Source organism: Lepidochelys olivacea (genome assembly GCF_965140295.1).
Source record: "Lepidochelys olivacea isolate rLepOli2 genome assembly, chromosome: 1".
Taxonomy (NCBI): domain Eukaryota; kingdom Metazoa; phylum Chordata; order Testudines; family Cheloniidae; genus Lepidochelys; species Lepidochelys olivacea.
In genome coordinates, this window is record NC_140411.1 from 14448102 (window position 1) to 14462893 (window position 14792).

The 14792-nt window shown below is 45.0% G+C and overlaps 1 protein-coding gene across 4 annotated transcripts in view; it reads left to right on the top strand.

The window, feature by feature from the left end:
* Positions 1-515: 515 nt before the first annotated feature.
* Positions 516-14792, top strand: part of FCHSD2 (FCH and double SH3 domains 2) — a 230251-nt gene continuing 215974 nt past the window's right edge. For 2 of the 4 annotated variants that reach the window (XM_084628659.1, XM_084628661.1), the window contains exons 1-2: positions 519-675; positions 3909-4006. In XM_084628659.1, coding sequence (XP_084484785.1) covers positions 655-675; positions 3909-4006 — 119 coding nt within the window. In that variant the 5' untranslated portion in view covers positions 519-654. Of the gene's footprint in view, positions 676-3908; positions 4007-14792 lie in introns of those variants that run through there. The other 2 variants (XM_084628660.1, XM_084628662.1) reach the window with 2 other exon arrangements.

The window sequence follows — 14792 nt, forward strand, 5'->3', positions numbered from 1 at the left end:
GCCCCAGCCCAGGGCGCTCGCGGCACAGAGGCACCGGGAGGGGCGCGAGCGCGGCCCGCGCGCGCGCCCCCAGCCGGCCGCGGCCTCTCGCGCGCTAGCCGCCGAGCCGAGCCCCGCCCCCGCCTGGCGGGGAGGCGTCCGTCCCGTCCCGCCCCGCTCTCTATGGTTTTGCCCCCACGTCTACCCGGCTGGGCGGACCGTTGCCTGGGGCTGCCGGAGGCGGGGCGGGGGCCGTCCGGCGGGGTCTCGGCCGCGCCGCGGCGCCATTTCCCCACTGGCCTCCAGGGAGCGCTTCCCCCCCCCTCCGCCGGCGGCCGCGGCGGGGCGCTGCGGAGCCGCCTTCCCACCCTCCCCGCGGCCGGGGGCTGGCTGGGGGCCGGCCGTCCCCGCCTTCCCCGCTCCCGCTCCCCCTCCCCCGGGCCGGGACTCGCCGCCGCCGCCGCCTCCCAGAGCCGCTCGGTGCCTCGCCGCCGCCGCCGCCGGGCCATGGAGTCCGCGTGAGGGAGCCGCCCCCGCCCGTCCCCGCCGGGAGCCGCGCGCGCTGCGCTCGCCCCCGCCCCCGCGCCTCCCATCCCGGCGCCGGCTCCTCCCCGCGCTGCGGGGGCCGCGTCCCGCTGCTGAGCGGGGATTGATGCGGAGAGCGACGGCAGCGCCATGCAGCCCCCGCCGAGGAAGGTGGGAGCCGCGGGGAGCCGCTGGGGCGGGCTGCATGGGGGGGCTGGCACCGGGGTTCAGGGACCGGGGGACTGGCTGTGCGGGGGGGTTGGGGCTGGGTGGATCGGGGTGGGGGTGGCACCGGGGTTCAGGGACCGGGGGACTGGCTGTGCGGGGGGGTTGGGGCTGGGTGGATCGGGGTGGGGGTGGCACCGGGGTTCAGGGACCGGGGGACTGGCTGTGCGGGGGGAGGTTGGGTGGATTGAGGATCAGGGCATTGTGGGGCTGGCACTGGGGTTCAGGGACTGGGGTACTGGCTGTGCGGGGGGGTTGGAGCTGGGTGGATTGGGGATCGGGGTGGGGTGGGGGTGGCACTGGGGTTCAGGGACCGGGGGACTGGCTGTACTGGAGGGTTGGGGCTGGGTGGATTGGGGATCGGGGTGGGGTGGGGGTGGCACTGGGGTTCAGGGACCGGGGGACTGGCTGTACTGGAGGGTTGGGGCTGGGTGGATTGGGGTATAGTGGGGGTGGGGCTGGCACTGGGGTTCAGGGACCGGGTACTGGCTGTACGGGGGGCTGGGTGGATTGGGGTATAGTGGGGGTGGGGCTGGCACTGGGGTTCAGGGACTGGGGTACTGGCTGTGCGGGGGGGTTGGAGCTGGGTGGATTGGGGATCGGGGTGGGGTGGGGGTGGCACTGGGGTTCAGGGACCGGGGTCCTGGCTGTACTGGAGGGTTGGGGCTGGGTGGATTGGGGTATAGTGGGGGTGGGGCTGGCACTGGGGTTCAGGGACCGGGGTACTGGCTGTACGGGGGGGGTTGGGGCTGGGTGGATTGGGGTATAGTGGGGGTGGGGCTGGCACTGGGGTTCAGGGACCGGGGTACTGGCTGTACGGGGGGGGCTGGGTGGATTGGGGTATAGTGGGGGTGGGGCTGGCACTGGGGTTCAGGGACCGGGGGACTGGCTGTACTGGGGGGTTGGGGCTGGGTGGATTGGGGCATAGTGGGGGTGGGGCTGGCACTGGGGTTCAGGGACCGGGTACTGGCTGTACTGGTTGGTTGGGGCTGGGTGGATTGGGGATCATCTGGGTGTGGGGTGGCACTGGCAGTACTGGTGGCATTGGCTGTATTAGGTTTGGGGGACTACACTGTGAGCATGTGGGGTGCTGGGTGTATTGGGGTAGGGGCATTAGCTGTACACAGGTTGGTGTATTGGGATGTGGGGGGTTGGTGTGGAGGTGCTGGGTGCCACAGGCTGTATTGGGGTGGGGCGCTGGGGGCTCGGGTGTATTGGGAGTGAGGAGTTGGGGGTTGTTTGTGTGTAGAGGGTGGGGTATGTGAGGGTATGTTTTTATCTGTATTGGGGGGTTTGGGTAGGGCTTGGCTTGTATCGGGCTGGAGGTGTATCAAATAGGATTGAGAGCTTAATTCACCTTGCTGGTTGTGTGGATGCATGTTGGAGTATGGGGGATTTGGAATTGTCTGTATTGGGGTGAAAAAGGGGCTAGGGTTAGGGAATGGTCTCTGCTGAGGTACTGAAGTGAGCTGTAGCTCACGAAAGCTTATGCTCAAATAAATTTGTTAGTCTGTAAGGTGCCACAAGTCCTCCTTTTCTTTTTGCGGATACAGACTAACACGGCTGCTACTCTGAAACCTGAGGTGATAGAGTATGGCTGGATTGTGTAGATGAGGGTTGTTGAAGTGGGGGAGTTGTGTTTTGATGGTTGTATGGAGAGGAGGTTCATTGGATTGATGTGGGAGATTGGGGTTGGAATAGTTTACAGTGGGACTGATATGATGATTATGTTGGTGTGGAGGGTTGGAGTTATATAGATTGGGGTTGAGAGGGTTATTCTGTGAGTAGAAGAGATTATGGGGGTTAGCATATGGAGTGGGATAGAGTTAATTGTGTATGTAGGAAATGGTTTGTGGGTGCCTGTGTGGAGGGAGTTGCGTGGGTGAGGGTTATTGGGTGGGGGTGTCTGTGTTGTGTAAACAAAAGGCTGCTGTTTGTCATTTGGCATTTCATTTATATTGCATGTGTGCTTTATGCTTTGCCTCTTGTATTTTTTACATGCAATTTTATTTTCACTATGTAGGTTTCAACATTTGTATTGTTTTAAAAAAACCTAAACCCCTTTTCTGCTTAATCAGAGCATAGGGTTTGTATGTTTTGTTGTATCTTGAAAGGAGCTGAGGTGTGAAACTTATCTTGCTGTAGTGCTAGGATTGGGGGTTCTTGTTGCTGGGGGATTATTTTTGGTGTTGAGGGGGAAGCTGTTGCTAGCAGATGAGATCTGGAGGGTTGTTTTGCTTTGAGAGAAAGGGGAGGTTTGTGGCAGATCCTTTCCTTCACCTCGTCCCTGTCTTTCTCTCTTCCCCTCCCCCATAGCAGAAACTGTTATTTATTTCCCCCTTCATGCATGCATCAGATTTTTAGATGCGTGGATGCTGTTTCTTTTTTAGGCTGCTACATAGATGCATCTTGGCATTTAACACGTTGATTGATCGAGATCTCTTGTTTTAAAAACCCCATGTTTCTGTGGCCAAGTCAGTCCTTTTCTGGGGTTAATGTTTATCACAACAATCCCTCCCCCACCCACTGCCATGCTATCAGCTATCACTCTGGTACCCAGGCTGTTGAAATCTTAATGCCATAAGATTCAAAACATAAAGCAGGTATATTATAGTGATAAAAAAAGGCACAACCTTTCTGAAGTCATACTGTTAAGGAGGGAGACTTTTGATCTGATATACTGGCAACCACATGACTGCGTTTAAAGGCATGTTCATGAAACCATTGTAGGAGTGTTTAATCAATGCACGTTTCATAAATGTGTAAATTGTTTTTATTAAGTGTTAAATCTGCAGCAGGTTATTTCTTCCCCCAACTCCTTTATTTGTTTCAAGCTGAACCTCTTTTGTTGTAGACAGGTTTATCCTCAGAGGTTTGGAAGAAGAAAACATGCATATTTGTTGTCAACAAGCAAGACACAGCTCTGAGGTGCTTGATGTATGAAATGCAGACACTGCAGGGTTAGATCCAAACAATATATAGTAAAATCAGTCTTTGGTTAAGTAGATGCTAGGGTTATGTTAACCAAGCAAAACAGGTTTACACATACTGAAAATGTTTAATTTGCACATTCTGATGGACAGTTAGATTATAAAGTTAGATGAAGGAAATCAAATATTTTTCACCACTGAAATGACAGCTGGACCCTACATAAAATATATGATCTGTCTTTTTTGTAGGTAAAAGTTACACAAGAGCTAAAAAACATTCAAATTGAGCAGATGACAAAACTTCAGGCCAAGCATCAGGGAGAATGTGATCTACTTGAAGATATGAGGTAAGGTTACAGCAAATGCTACCAAATTCCTGTAAGATCTCCTTTTGGAAGAACATTGGGTTACAAAACTCCAGGAACTGACGATGGAATTTCCTCTTGGATTTCCTGCTTTTAGGCTGTTAAAGTTTTGACACAGCTGGGAATTATAACGGGGACTAACACAGCGCAAATCGTTTTTTCTTCTCTTCAATGGGGCAAGTGTACAAATGTGTCATGAAGAAATCCAGAAAGTATTGGTCTGTTCAGCACTATTTTTCTTTGGGATAGACTCACAGTTCAAGTGATGTCTCTAGTGTTAAATACATTTTTTATAAATACTTTCATAAAGGTAGTGATGATTTATAGTTAGCCATAGGAAGTTTTAAAGAGCATTCACTACATGAATTTATTTTTTTGTGCAGAAAATATGAGTAAAAATATTTGCACTAGTACTTATAAAGCACTTTTGTTACATAACCTTGCACATTGAAATCAATAGAAAAGTTCTGCGTGTTTCATATGGTAGTTTCATTATTTATATTTAAATAATGTGAATGTTTGTCTTTATCATTTATGTATGTTATGATCAAAGCAGGACTAATGGGCACCTGGAATTATGTGGCGAATGAATCACTAACCCTGTTTAGAAACTGTCAGTTTCTACAATGGGCATGCTGTGAAATAGTCAAATGTCATCAATACACCTATTGCTTTCCTTCTTTTTGGCACCTTGTGCTTCACTCAGTAACTGAAAATCCAGTAAGATTGCTTATCAGTAGAGAGCAAGTGAAGTGCCAGCTCAAAGTTTTAACTTCACAAGAGATTAGAATACAGTGAAGTTCTTACAGTTTCAGTCTGTCTCCTTACATCCCATGTCAATAAAACTTGTCAGATTCAGAAATGTATGCACTTTCCATCTTTGTCTGAACCCTGCTCTCTTTCATGGGTAGTGAAACAAGCTTCTGTACGGGAAGGATCACCACATCTGTTATTTTACAAGTAGTAGCTATACATTATTTGGAAAGTAAATACTGGTTAATGAGTAGCAGATTGGTATGTGAGGATTTTTTTCCTTAGATAGAAACTTAATTTTATTATATCTGCACCTGGTAACACTGCTGTCAGCATTTCCTTTCTAGACCCTTATTTTCAGGGGTTTATAGTTTAAGCATTTATACTTGTTTTCTGCTGAAACATGGCATAAAAATCTTATTGTCTCTGGTCACAGAAAAGTTACAGGAGAGCAAAAATGTTTTCTTGAATTAATATAATTTTTAAAATGTTAGTGTTACAAATTAAGAATCTGTATTAAGAGTCTGGTCACTGAGTAGACATAGTAGAGCCTTTCCATCATATGCTATGTATTACACATTTTATCTGTAAAAATCTGTTTTTTCAAAAGAACGCTCTTTACCACTTAGGTACAATAGTATTAAAAAGAAAAACATTTTAAAACAATTTTTTCCGTTCTTTACTCTTACAGTTTGCATGCAAGAATGGAAATGAAGCTCCTAAAGGGGGTACACCTGCCATTCTGAGACTTGACTAATTTTCTGTCTATGTAAGACTTAAATAGGTGTCTTTCCTATAGTATGAATATGTGGATTCTGTGTTGTCTTCTAAACTGGAGTTTCAGTTGACAGTACAGTGCCTTATTGGAATGCATGTGTGAAAACAAACACAGCAGGTTTTTAAACAGCAAGTTAGTACTCGGTCCTTTCACTTATTGGGGTCTGGGTTCAATTTTTGATTAGATTTGATGGTAAAAAACTTTGTGCATTTGATTCAGCATAGTCTTTTAATGGCATTTGACTGACTAACATTACTACCACACAGCTTTTGCAGTCTTTGCAGAAGAAGAGCTGGTATTAGAATAGCAGGGATGGTGTATGTTTGAGATGAATTTTAAGCATGGTGAATAATGCACAGTGACTGATGCCTAGCTTTTGTGAAGGTTATCCGTGTATCTCCTTCATGAATTTGTCACTGTCCTTCTATCAAATGTCAGGGTTTGGAGTTGGCCCTTGAGCTCTGGCAAGTCAAGGTGTAAAATTTGTTGCTGACTCTTATTTTGTGCTTCAGGCACTCCTTAAATCTAGCAACTTTTAACCTTTTCCCTTATTTTTGACCTCTTCCTCAGAACATTCATTTGTAGCATCATCCTCTCTTCTGGTTTTGTGTTTCTTGAGCATTAAAATGACCAGCTTTCCAAGAGTAGAAGTAATTCTTGTGTTTGTGTCACTTTTCAAATATAAGGCAGTTAGTTGAGTGTGATTTTATAGGGACTATGCCTTTTCTGCAGCTCATGCCATGTATATGTAATTTCTCATTTGGAGATGGATGTCATTAAAAATAGTAATTGAAACTACAGAACTTCAATAGCAAGTGCAAACTATGCAATTCTTTTGTTATGGCTAGGCTTGGAGAATTCATTTTTTAAATAATTTGGACAGATATCACCAGTGTTTGTTTTAAACCATTTAAAATGATTTGATTTGCATTTTCACAATTGAAGGAAATTATGGGGCAAAGTCAGACTATTTAATGACAGTAGACATTAAGATTCAAAAAGTTAAAGCTTTATAATGGTTAAAACACAAATTGTCAACATCTCATGTCAAAATATACAAAAGTATCTTTAAACTCCAAGTTCTAAAGCAGCATTTTTTTCTTTCTTTGCCTATCTGTACTTTTCTGTTATGGATGGAAATATTTTTTCCTTGGTTTATGTGTGTGTATGGTGAAATTGACACCAATAAAACCTAATCCTTCCAAGCCTATTAAAGGTATACAAACAGTCCTGTAGTTAGTCAAATAGAAATGGGGAGGCAAAGGCAATGTGAACTGGTGGGCAAAGGATGTGAGGTCAAGGGGACTTTCTCCACAACAGTTTAAAATGCTAAATAAAAGTTCCTGTCTAAAAGACTTTAAAACATTTCAAAACAAATGTGTGTGGACTGGGCAGATGCAGCAGGGGAAGATGGCTGCCTAAACCTGGAACTGCTGCTTAGCTCCACTAAAATCTGCTAACATCTGCTAAAGTAAGGCAGAGTTTTTGCCTCTGGGTGGTTCATCCTGCTTTTAACATCTTAGTAGCAGATGGATCTCATTTTGAACCCCCCTTCCTCCTGGGACTCCCCACAAATTGCAGAGAAGCAGAGGCTCTCTGACAGCCTTGTACAGTGCAGCATGGCACCACTCACAGTGGAGACCCTGATAGGCCTGTATCAGATCTATAAAATGCTAAAGCAGGTATCAGAAGAACAGGTTATGCTTCAAAAAATATCAGAGGATATTTCTGAAATTAAAGCCACAGCTGCAGCACAACAGGTCAGTTTGCAGGAGCTATCCTCCAGGATCAGGGAGGGCTCTGTTAGGATCATTGTAGATCAGCACCTTGAATGGGGTCTTGCAATATGCGTTAACTACTTATGCTAAACAATCTGTTACACTTTGTATTCAGGTGACACTTTGACGACCTTTCCCAGACCTGTAGAATAGCTCTGTGTAGCTCAAAAGCTTCTCTTTCACCAATGGAAGTTGGTCCACTAAAAGCCCACCTCGTGTCTCTAATAGACAAGCAACAAAGTCTGATCCAAAATCTACAAGATAGAGTGAATGATTTGGAGAGCTGGTCCAGAAGAAATAATTTGAGAGTGGCTGGGTTCCCTGAAGATGGGGAAGAAGAGGGAAGTCTAGTAGAATTTTTGTCTAAAACCTTACTTGGGATCTTTCCTTACATCCCAACAGAGAGTAGGACAGAGTGAGTGCCCTCTGCTTCCTAGCCACCAAACGCAGGGCATTTATATTAAAATTCCTAAAATACAGTGTGAAAGAATCCATCTTTAAAAGAGCCTGAGAAAAAGGAAAGTGAGCTGGAATGGGCACAAAATAAAGATTTTTTTCCCCACTGCAGCTGGGATGTAGTTTAAAAAAAAAAAAAAAAAAGCCCTGTTTACTATGGGCAAGGAAGCTGGCGAAGGAGAAAGGCGTGACCTAATTTTATAGCCTTTCCGGTTATTTTTAAGGTCGGGCAGGGTGGCCAGCTCATTAGCTTCTCCAAACTGAGAAGCAGCAAAGTGCATGGCCTCTATATAATAAAACACATTAACCATATGTTGCCTTGGGATTTACCTTTGCTATTCAGCAGTTGTTGCCAGGCTGTTGTCACCAGCAGTAAAGGAGAAACACCCACCTCAGCTCTGCATCCCTATATGTGCCATCTTCCCTATATGTAAAGTAAGGAGGAACCATCAGATGCTCAGACTCAAATCCCTCTGATTTTTTTCCAGCAGATTCTTCAGTAGTATCTGTCTTGTATGATCCTAACCTTTGATGCAAAGATATGTGTATTTTAGCCCCAAACCCTTTTTAAAATGTGCTCAAGATGTTCACCCTTCTTTCTCCCTCCCCCCCCGCTTTTGTAATGGAGAGGGGTTGGGGAATAATCATTTATTTTGCATTCAACATGGATGCAAAGTAGGATGCAAAGAGGATACGTTCATTTGAGCTGCCCCCCCGACCTGATTTTTTTTTCTCCCACTCTGACTTGAGAGCGTGGCTGTCTCACATCTTCCTTTTTTTACAGCCGACCTGTTGTATCTCCTCTCAACTCCTTTCAGAGTAACAGCCGTGTTAGTCTGTATTCGCAAAAAGAAAAGGAGTACTTGTGGCACCTTAGAGACTAACCAATTTATTTGAGCATAAGTTTTCGTGAGCTACAGCTCACTTCATGCATGCAATGAAGTGAGCTCTAGCTCACGAAAGCTTATGCTCAAATAAATTGGTTAGTCTCTAAGGTGCCACAAGTACTCCTTTTCTTTTTTCTCAACTCCTTGTGCATTTGGCACTTACCCTCTTGCCACTCTGTTTTCTCTTCCCCCTCCTCTCCACCTAAACTCCTTTGAATTTCCGAGAATACCCTTCATCCTGAACTCCTCACCCTAGTTATACCCCCAGGGTCTCGGTGGCATGACATAAGATGCATTTTGGGTTACTTCCCCCCCCGTGAGTACCTGTGGCTAATTTCCTTACATGTGTTTCTGGGAACATAAAAGGAATTGCTTCCCTGTTACATACCTGTGAAAATTATGGCTGCCCTAGGTGACATGAAATTGGGTCAGACCCAGGACAGCTGCAGTATGGTTTTCCCGCTGAATTTTACGTCTGGTTCAAAGACACCCTGACTCCCAGAATGGCTGAGGCTTTTGATGGAGGCACTCTGTGCTCTTTAGTGAATGAAGCCCCGATCTCAGTCATTCTTAAGCCTGACAGATGCCCCAGAACGTGCTAGCTATCAACCAATATCCTTAATCAACTTTGATATTGAAGTATTGTCTAAAATCCCAGCTGGGTGATTAGAAAAAATAATGAGCACAATACATCTGGACCAGGTGGGTTTTATACAAAAGAGACATGGGTCAGACAATACTCATTGGTTTATCAGTATGTCATCCTACTACCAAAACCCCTTGAAACTATTGACTATTTTGTCACTGAATGCAGGAAAAAACCTGCATCAGAGTTAATTGGAAGTAATTTGTTCCTCATTCTACAAAAAAATCAGATTTTGTCCATTTTTTGTGTCTTGGATTAGACTTTTGTACTCCAATCCTAGCTCCCATGTTGTACCCAATAACTACATCTCCCCTCTTTCAGTCTTTACCATGGTATGAGACAGGGCTTTCCCCTGTCCACACCATCTGTTTGATTTTTTTCCTTATTGCTATCGGCAGTACAAATTAAAGCAGTGGTTCTCAAAGCCGGTTTGCCACTTGTTCAGGGAAAGCCTCTGCCGGGCCGGGGTGGTTTGTTTACCTGCTGCATCCATAGGTTTGGCTGATCACGGTTCCCACTGGCTGCTGTTCGCAGATGCGGGAAGCAGCACGGGCCAAGAGACATGCTGGCCACCCTTCCCGCAGCCCCCATTGGCCTGGAACAGTGAACCGCGGCCAGTGGGAGCTGCGATCGGCCGAACCTGCAGACACGGCAGGTAAACAAACCGGTCTGGCCCGGCAGGGGCTTTCCTTGAACAAGGGGCTGACTGGCTTTGAGGACCACTGAATTAGAGTATACCATGAATCCAGGGTCTAAAAACAGTATCCTAAGAAATTAAAATATGTTTTCATAATTCTATATATCATCAACCCCCTTCAGGCAATCTCCAATGTATTACAAACTATTAAATTCTTTGGGAAAATCTCAGCATACAAAATTAATTTGCAAAGGTCGGAGGCTCTCAGTATCTCTTGAAGGGTGTATAATGTCTCCTTCTTAGAATTACCTTTTGCTGGCAGCAAGTGTAAATCGGGTAGTTGGGAGTCTTCTTTCCTAGAAATATATAAAAAAGTAAAAATTAATCGTTTTATCACACAGATGGCTTTGGATTTACATAGATGGCAGGCCCTTCCTCTATCCTTCGGGGCAGAGTTAATATATTAAAGATAAATGTCCTCCAGAGAATTCTATTTGTCCTTAATTCCTTGCAAGTTTATATTTCCTGGCTTCTGTTTTCCCCTGCCCCAGAATTAACATTTTTAAAACTTTCTTGTGGGGTATGGGCAACAATCCCAGGTTATCCTTTTAAAAATGCAACTGCCTATGAAGTCAGGTGACTTTGGGCTTGACTGTATTTCCTCAGTCTTGAGCCAAGTGATACAATGGCTAGCACCCCCAACACTCACGCCCTCCAGCCTGGCTGTACATGGAGAAAGCAGTTGTAGCCCCCTGCCACTAGAATCTGTTCTAAATAAATAGTAAGGCTATATTATAAATTATTTCCTAGAATAACTTGCCAGTTGCCACTGGGAATAAGATATTATGTTCTGTTAATTACCAGCATATAGGATTCACCAAAACCACAGGGCCCTAAATGCACTTAGAAATGTCAGAGTGGAAGGGACCACCTAGTCCAGCTCCTCACACTGATGCAGGACCAAATATACCTAGACCATCTCTGACCGGTATTAGTCTAACCTGTTCTTATAAACCTCCAATGACAGGAATTCCACAATCTCTTTGGAAGCCTATTCCAGTAGTTAACTGTCCTTAAAATTAGTTTTTCCTAATATGTATCCTAAATCTCCCTTGCTGCAGATTAACCATATTACTTCTTGTCCTACCTTCTGTGGATATAGAGAACAATTGATCTCTGTCTTCTTTATAACAGCCCTTAACATATTTGAAGACTGTTATTAGGTTCCTCATCAGTCTTCTTTTCTGTGACTAAACATGCCCAGTTTTTTAAACGTTTCCTCATAAATTAGGTTTTCTAAACCTTTTACCATTTTTGTTGCTCTCCTGGGCTCCCTCTGGTTTATCAACATGTTTCCTCAAGTGTAGTGCTCAGAACCGGACACAGTACCCCACCTGAGGCCTTACCAGTGCTGAATAGAGTGGGACAGTTACCTTCCATGTCTTACATATCACACTCCTGTTAATAAACCTCATAATAGTAACCTTTTATGCAACTACATAACATTGTTGACTCATATTCAATTTGTGATCCATTATAACCCACAGATCCTTTTCAGCAGTAATTGCTGCGTAATCAAGTTATTGCCCATGTTGTGGTTGTGCATTTGATTATTCCTTCATATGTATCATACTTTGCACTTGTCTTTGTTGAATTTAATCTTGTTGATTTCAGACCAATTCTCCAATTTGTCAAGGTCGTTTTGAATTCTGATCCTGTCCTCCAACGTGTTTGCAGTCCATCCCAACTTGGTGTCCTCTGCAATGTTTATAAGCATACTCTCCATTTAGTTGATAGTACTGGACCAAGGACAGATGCCTGCAGGACCCCGCTACTTATGTATCCCCACTTTGACAGCGAATCATAGATAACTACTCTTTGACTATGGTCTTTCAATCAGTTTTGCATCTACCTTATAATAATTTCAACTAGACCACATTTCCCTAGTTTGCGTATGAGAATTTCCCAGAAATGTACTCAAGTATAATATATGAAAACGTTCGCCTCTTCCTCCATCTCTTTTGTCTTCCTTCCTCTGTTCTTGAAGTCTTTCCACCCTAACTTCTCTTCTTTAGTCTTCCCTTGCTTACTTAGTTTAGTCCACCACTCTTTAGTCCATTTCTATTCATCACTCCCATGGTGTTCTTTCTTTCCATGTTCTTTCACCTTTTCCCCCTCACACAGTATGTTCTGGGTTCCTCCCTTTCTCCAAAATCCATTCTGTAGTTCGTCACACTTGCCCTCCATACTGAAAATCCATTCTCCACTTATGATTTCTGCATGACACAGTTCTATCTGTGTTTCATTTGTGTCCTTTTCCCCCAGTTCATCAAATCTTGACCTTGCATTTTTCTGCCATCAATCCAGTTCTGGTATCGCACACTCGAGTTCACTGTTCTTGATGTCTACTCCCCTCCAAAGGTTTACCTCAACCAGCTAATATGTGTTAAGGCTGCAGGCTACATTAGCATTTTAACAGTGTTAGCAACCACCTTCCTATGGAGACAAGGTCTTTGTGTCTGCTTGCTCAACCCTTCCTGGCCAAGAGGCTCCTCTTTTGAGCATTCCCTGCCCTCTTGAGCTCTGTTCTCCCATGTAGGATGCTGCATTTACTACTACATGTTGCTCTTTCAACTCCTCAATGGACTTTCTTCCACTTGTGCTCCACTGAGATGCGCAACTGGGGAACAGCTGAAGTAAAGGCTGGTAGTCTTCCTCATGGAGGGGAAGAGAGGAATTCTTGAAGGGGAAAGGGAAGGGTACTTTGGGGCAGAGAGGTAGAGGAGGGTAGCACAGGGTGTGGGAGAGGAGATTCTGGGGGCCGGAAAGAGAAGTGGATATTATTATTAATCATGTTTATTATGCTAGTGCCTAAAGGCCAACTCGAAATGGGGTTCCATTTTGCCAGACACTGTACAATTGGAGCAGACACTCCCTCCGCCAAAGAGCTTACAATCTAAATAGATAAAACAGATGCAGGCTGGGGGGGAAGGGATATAGCAAATAGCAGAATGAACAATGTGATGACCGCATATGTCATGCTAGTTCTAGAGAAGGAATTGATTGCGGGTTTTCTGGTTGGGGGCTGGGTACAAGGAAAGGGAGTAGCTGCAGTCATATGGTGGTGATGCTCCCCTGTAGTGACAGTACTAAGTATGACTGAACATTACAGATCTCAAGAAGATAAATTTGCATTTATGAATGCATAGTTATATCTGTAGATGTCTGGTTACCACTGATATTAACATGGCATTTTATGTATTGAATTGTGTTCTGCTTAATGAAGTTGCATATAACCTTTTACTGTGATTTCACTTTACACTCTCCAGGGAACTCAGCTACACTTCTGTAATCTCTCGGATTGTTGGTAGCTGTGTGATAAGGTTTTTGGCAACTGGGGCTGAGAGTTAAACCTACTGAAGTAGAAACAAAGTACTAATTGCAGCTTCATGTATATTTTAAACATAGAGTATCTAATACAGCAGTTACAACTCAGATCATCTAAAATATTCTGATGTTAGGAAAATCCAATCATTCTATAACATACTGTGTTGCAAAACAGAAGCTGAGAAAAACAGGCCTTGAAAAAGCTGCAAGACGGCTAAACCTTCTAAACAGAAGGAAGTGCTGTGCGGCCCACTATCCAGAGGCAACATAGTGATGAGAGGATTGGGCCAAAAGAAATCTGATGAGGTTCAACAAGGACAAGTGCAGAGTCCTGCACTTAGGACGGAAGAATCCCATGCACCGCTACAGACTAGGGACCGAATGGCTAAGCAGCAGTTCTGCAGAAAAGGACCTAGGGGTTACAGTGGACAAGAAACTGGATATGAGTCAACAGTGTGCCCTTGTTGCCAAGAAGGCTAACGGCATTTTGGGCTGTATAAGTAGGAGCATGCCAGCAGATTGAGGGACGTGTTCATTCCCCTCTATTTGGCATTGGTGAGGCCTCATCTGGAGTGTGGTGTCCAGTTTTGGGCCCCAATTTACAAGAAGGATGTGGAAAAATTGGAAAATGTCCAATGGAGGGCAACACCAATGATTAGGGGGCTGGAGCACATGATTTACGAGGAGAGGCTCAGGGAACTGGGATTATTTAATCTGCAGAAGAGAAGAATGAGGGGGGATTTGATAGCTGCTTTCAGCTACCTGAAAGGAGGTTCCAAAGAGGATAGATCTACACTGTTCTTAGTGGTACTAGATGACAGAGCAAGGAGTAATGGTCTCAAGTTGCAGTGGGGGAGGTTTAGGTTGGATATTAGGAAGAACTTTTTCACTAGGAGGATGGTGAAGCACTGGAATGGAATGGGTTACCTAGGGAGGTGGTGGAATCTCCACCCTTAGAGGTTTTTAAGGTCAGGCTTGACAAAGCCCTGGCTGGGATGATTTATTTGGGGATTGGTCCTGCTTTGAGCAGGGGGTTGGGCTAGATACCTCCTGAGGTCCCTTATAACCCTGATATTCTATGATTCTGTGGTGAGAAGTCCTATATCTACCAGTCCCCAGTTGTTGAGAAGATGGATGATGCTGGGATTCCCACTAGGATCTCGTTCCCGAATCCTGTTTGAGGCTCCATTTTTTGCTTTAGTCTCTGGCTTTTAGGAATTGATACATTCTTAAGGAATGTATCATCAACTCCTAAAGGAGAACACTTCAATCTTCCTGGACATTCTATAACAGATTTAAAAGTAGTCATACTTGAACAAAAAAACTTCAGAAACAGACTTCAAAGAGGTTTCAGAGTAACAGCCGTGTTAGTCTGTATTCACAAAAAGAAAAGGAGTACTTGTGGCACTAACTTGAGACTAACCAATTTATTTGAGCATGAGCTTT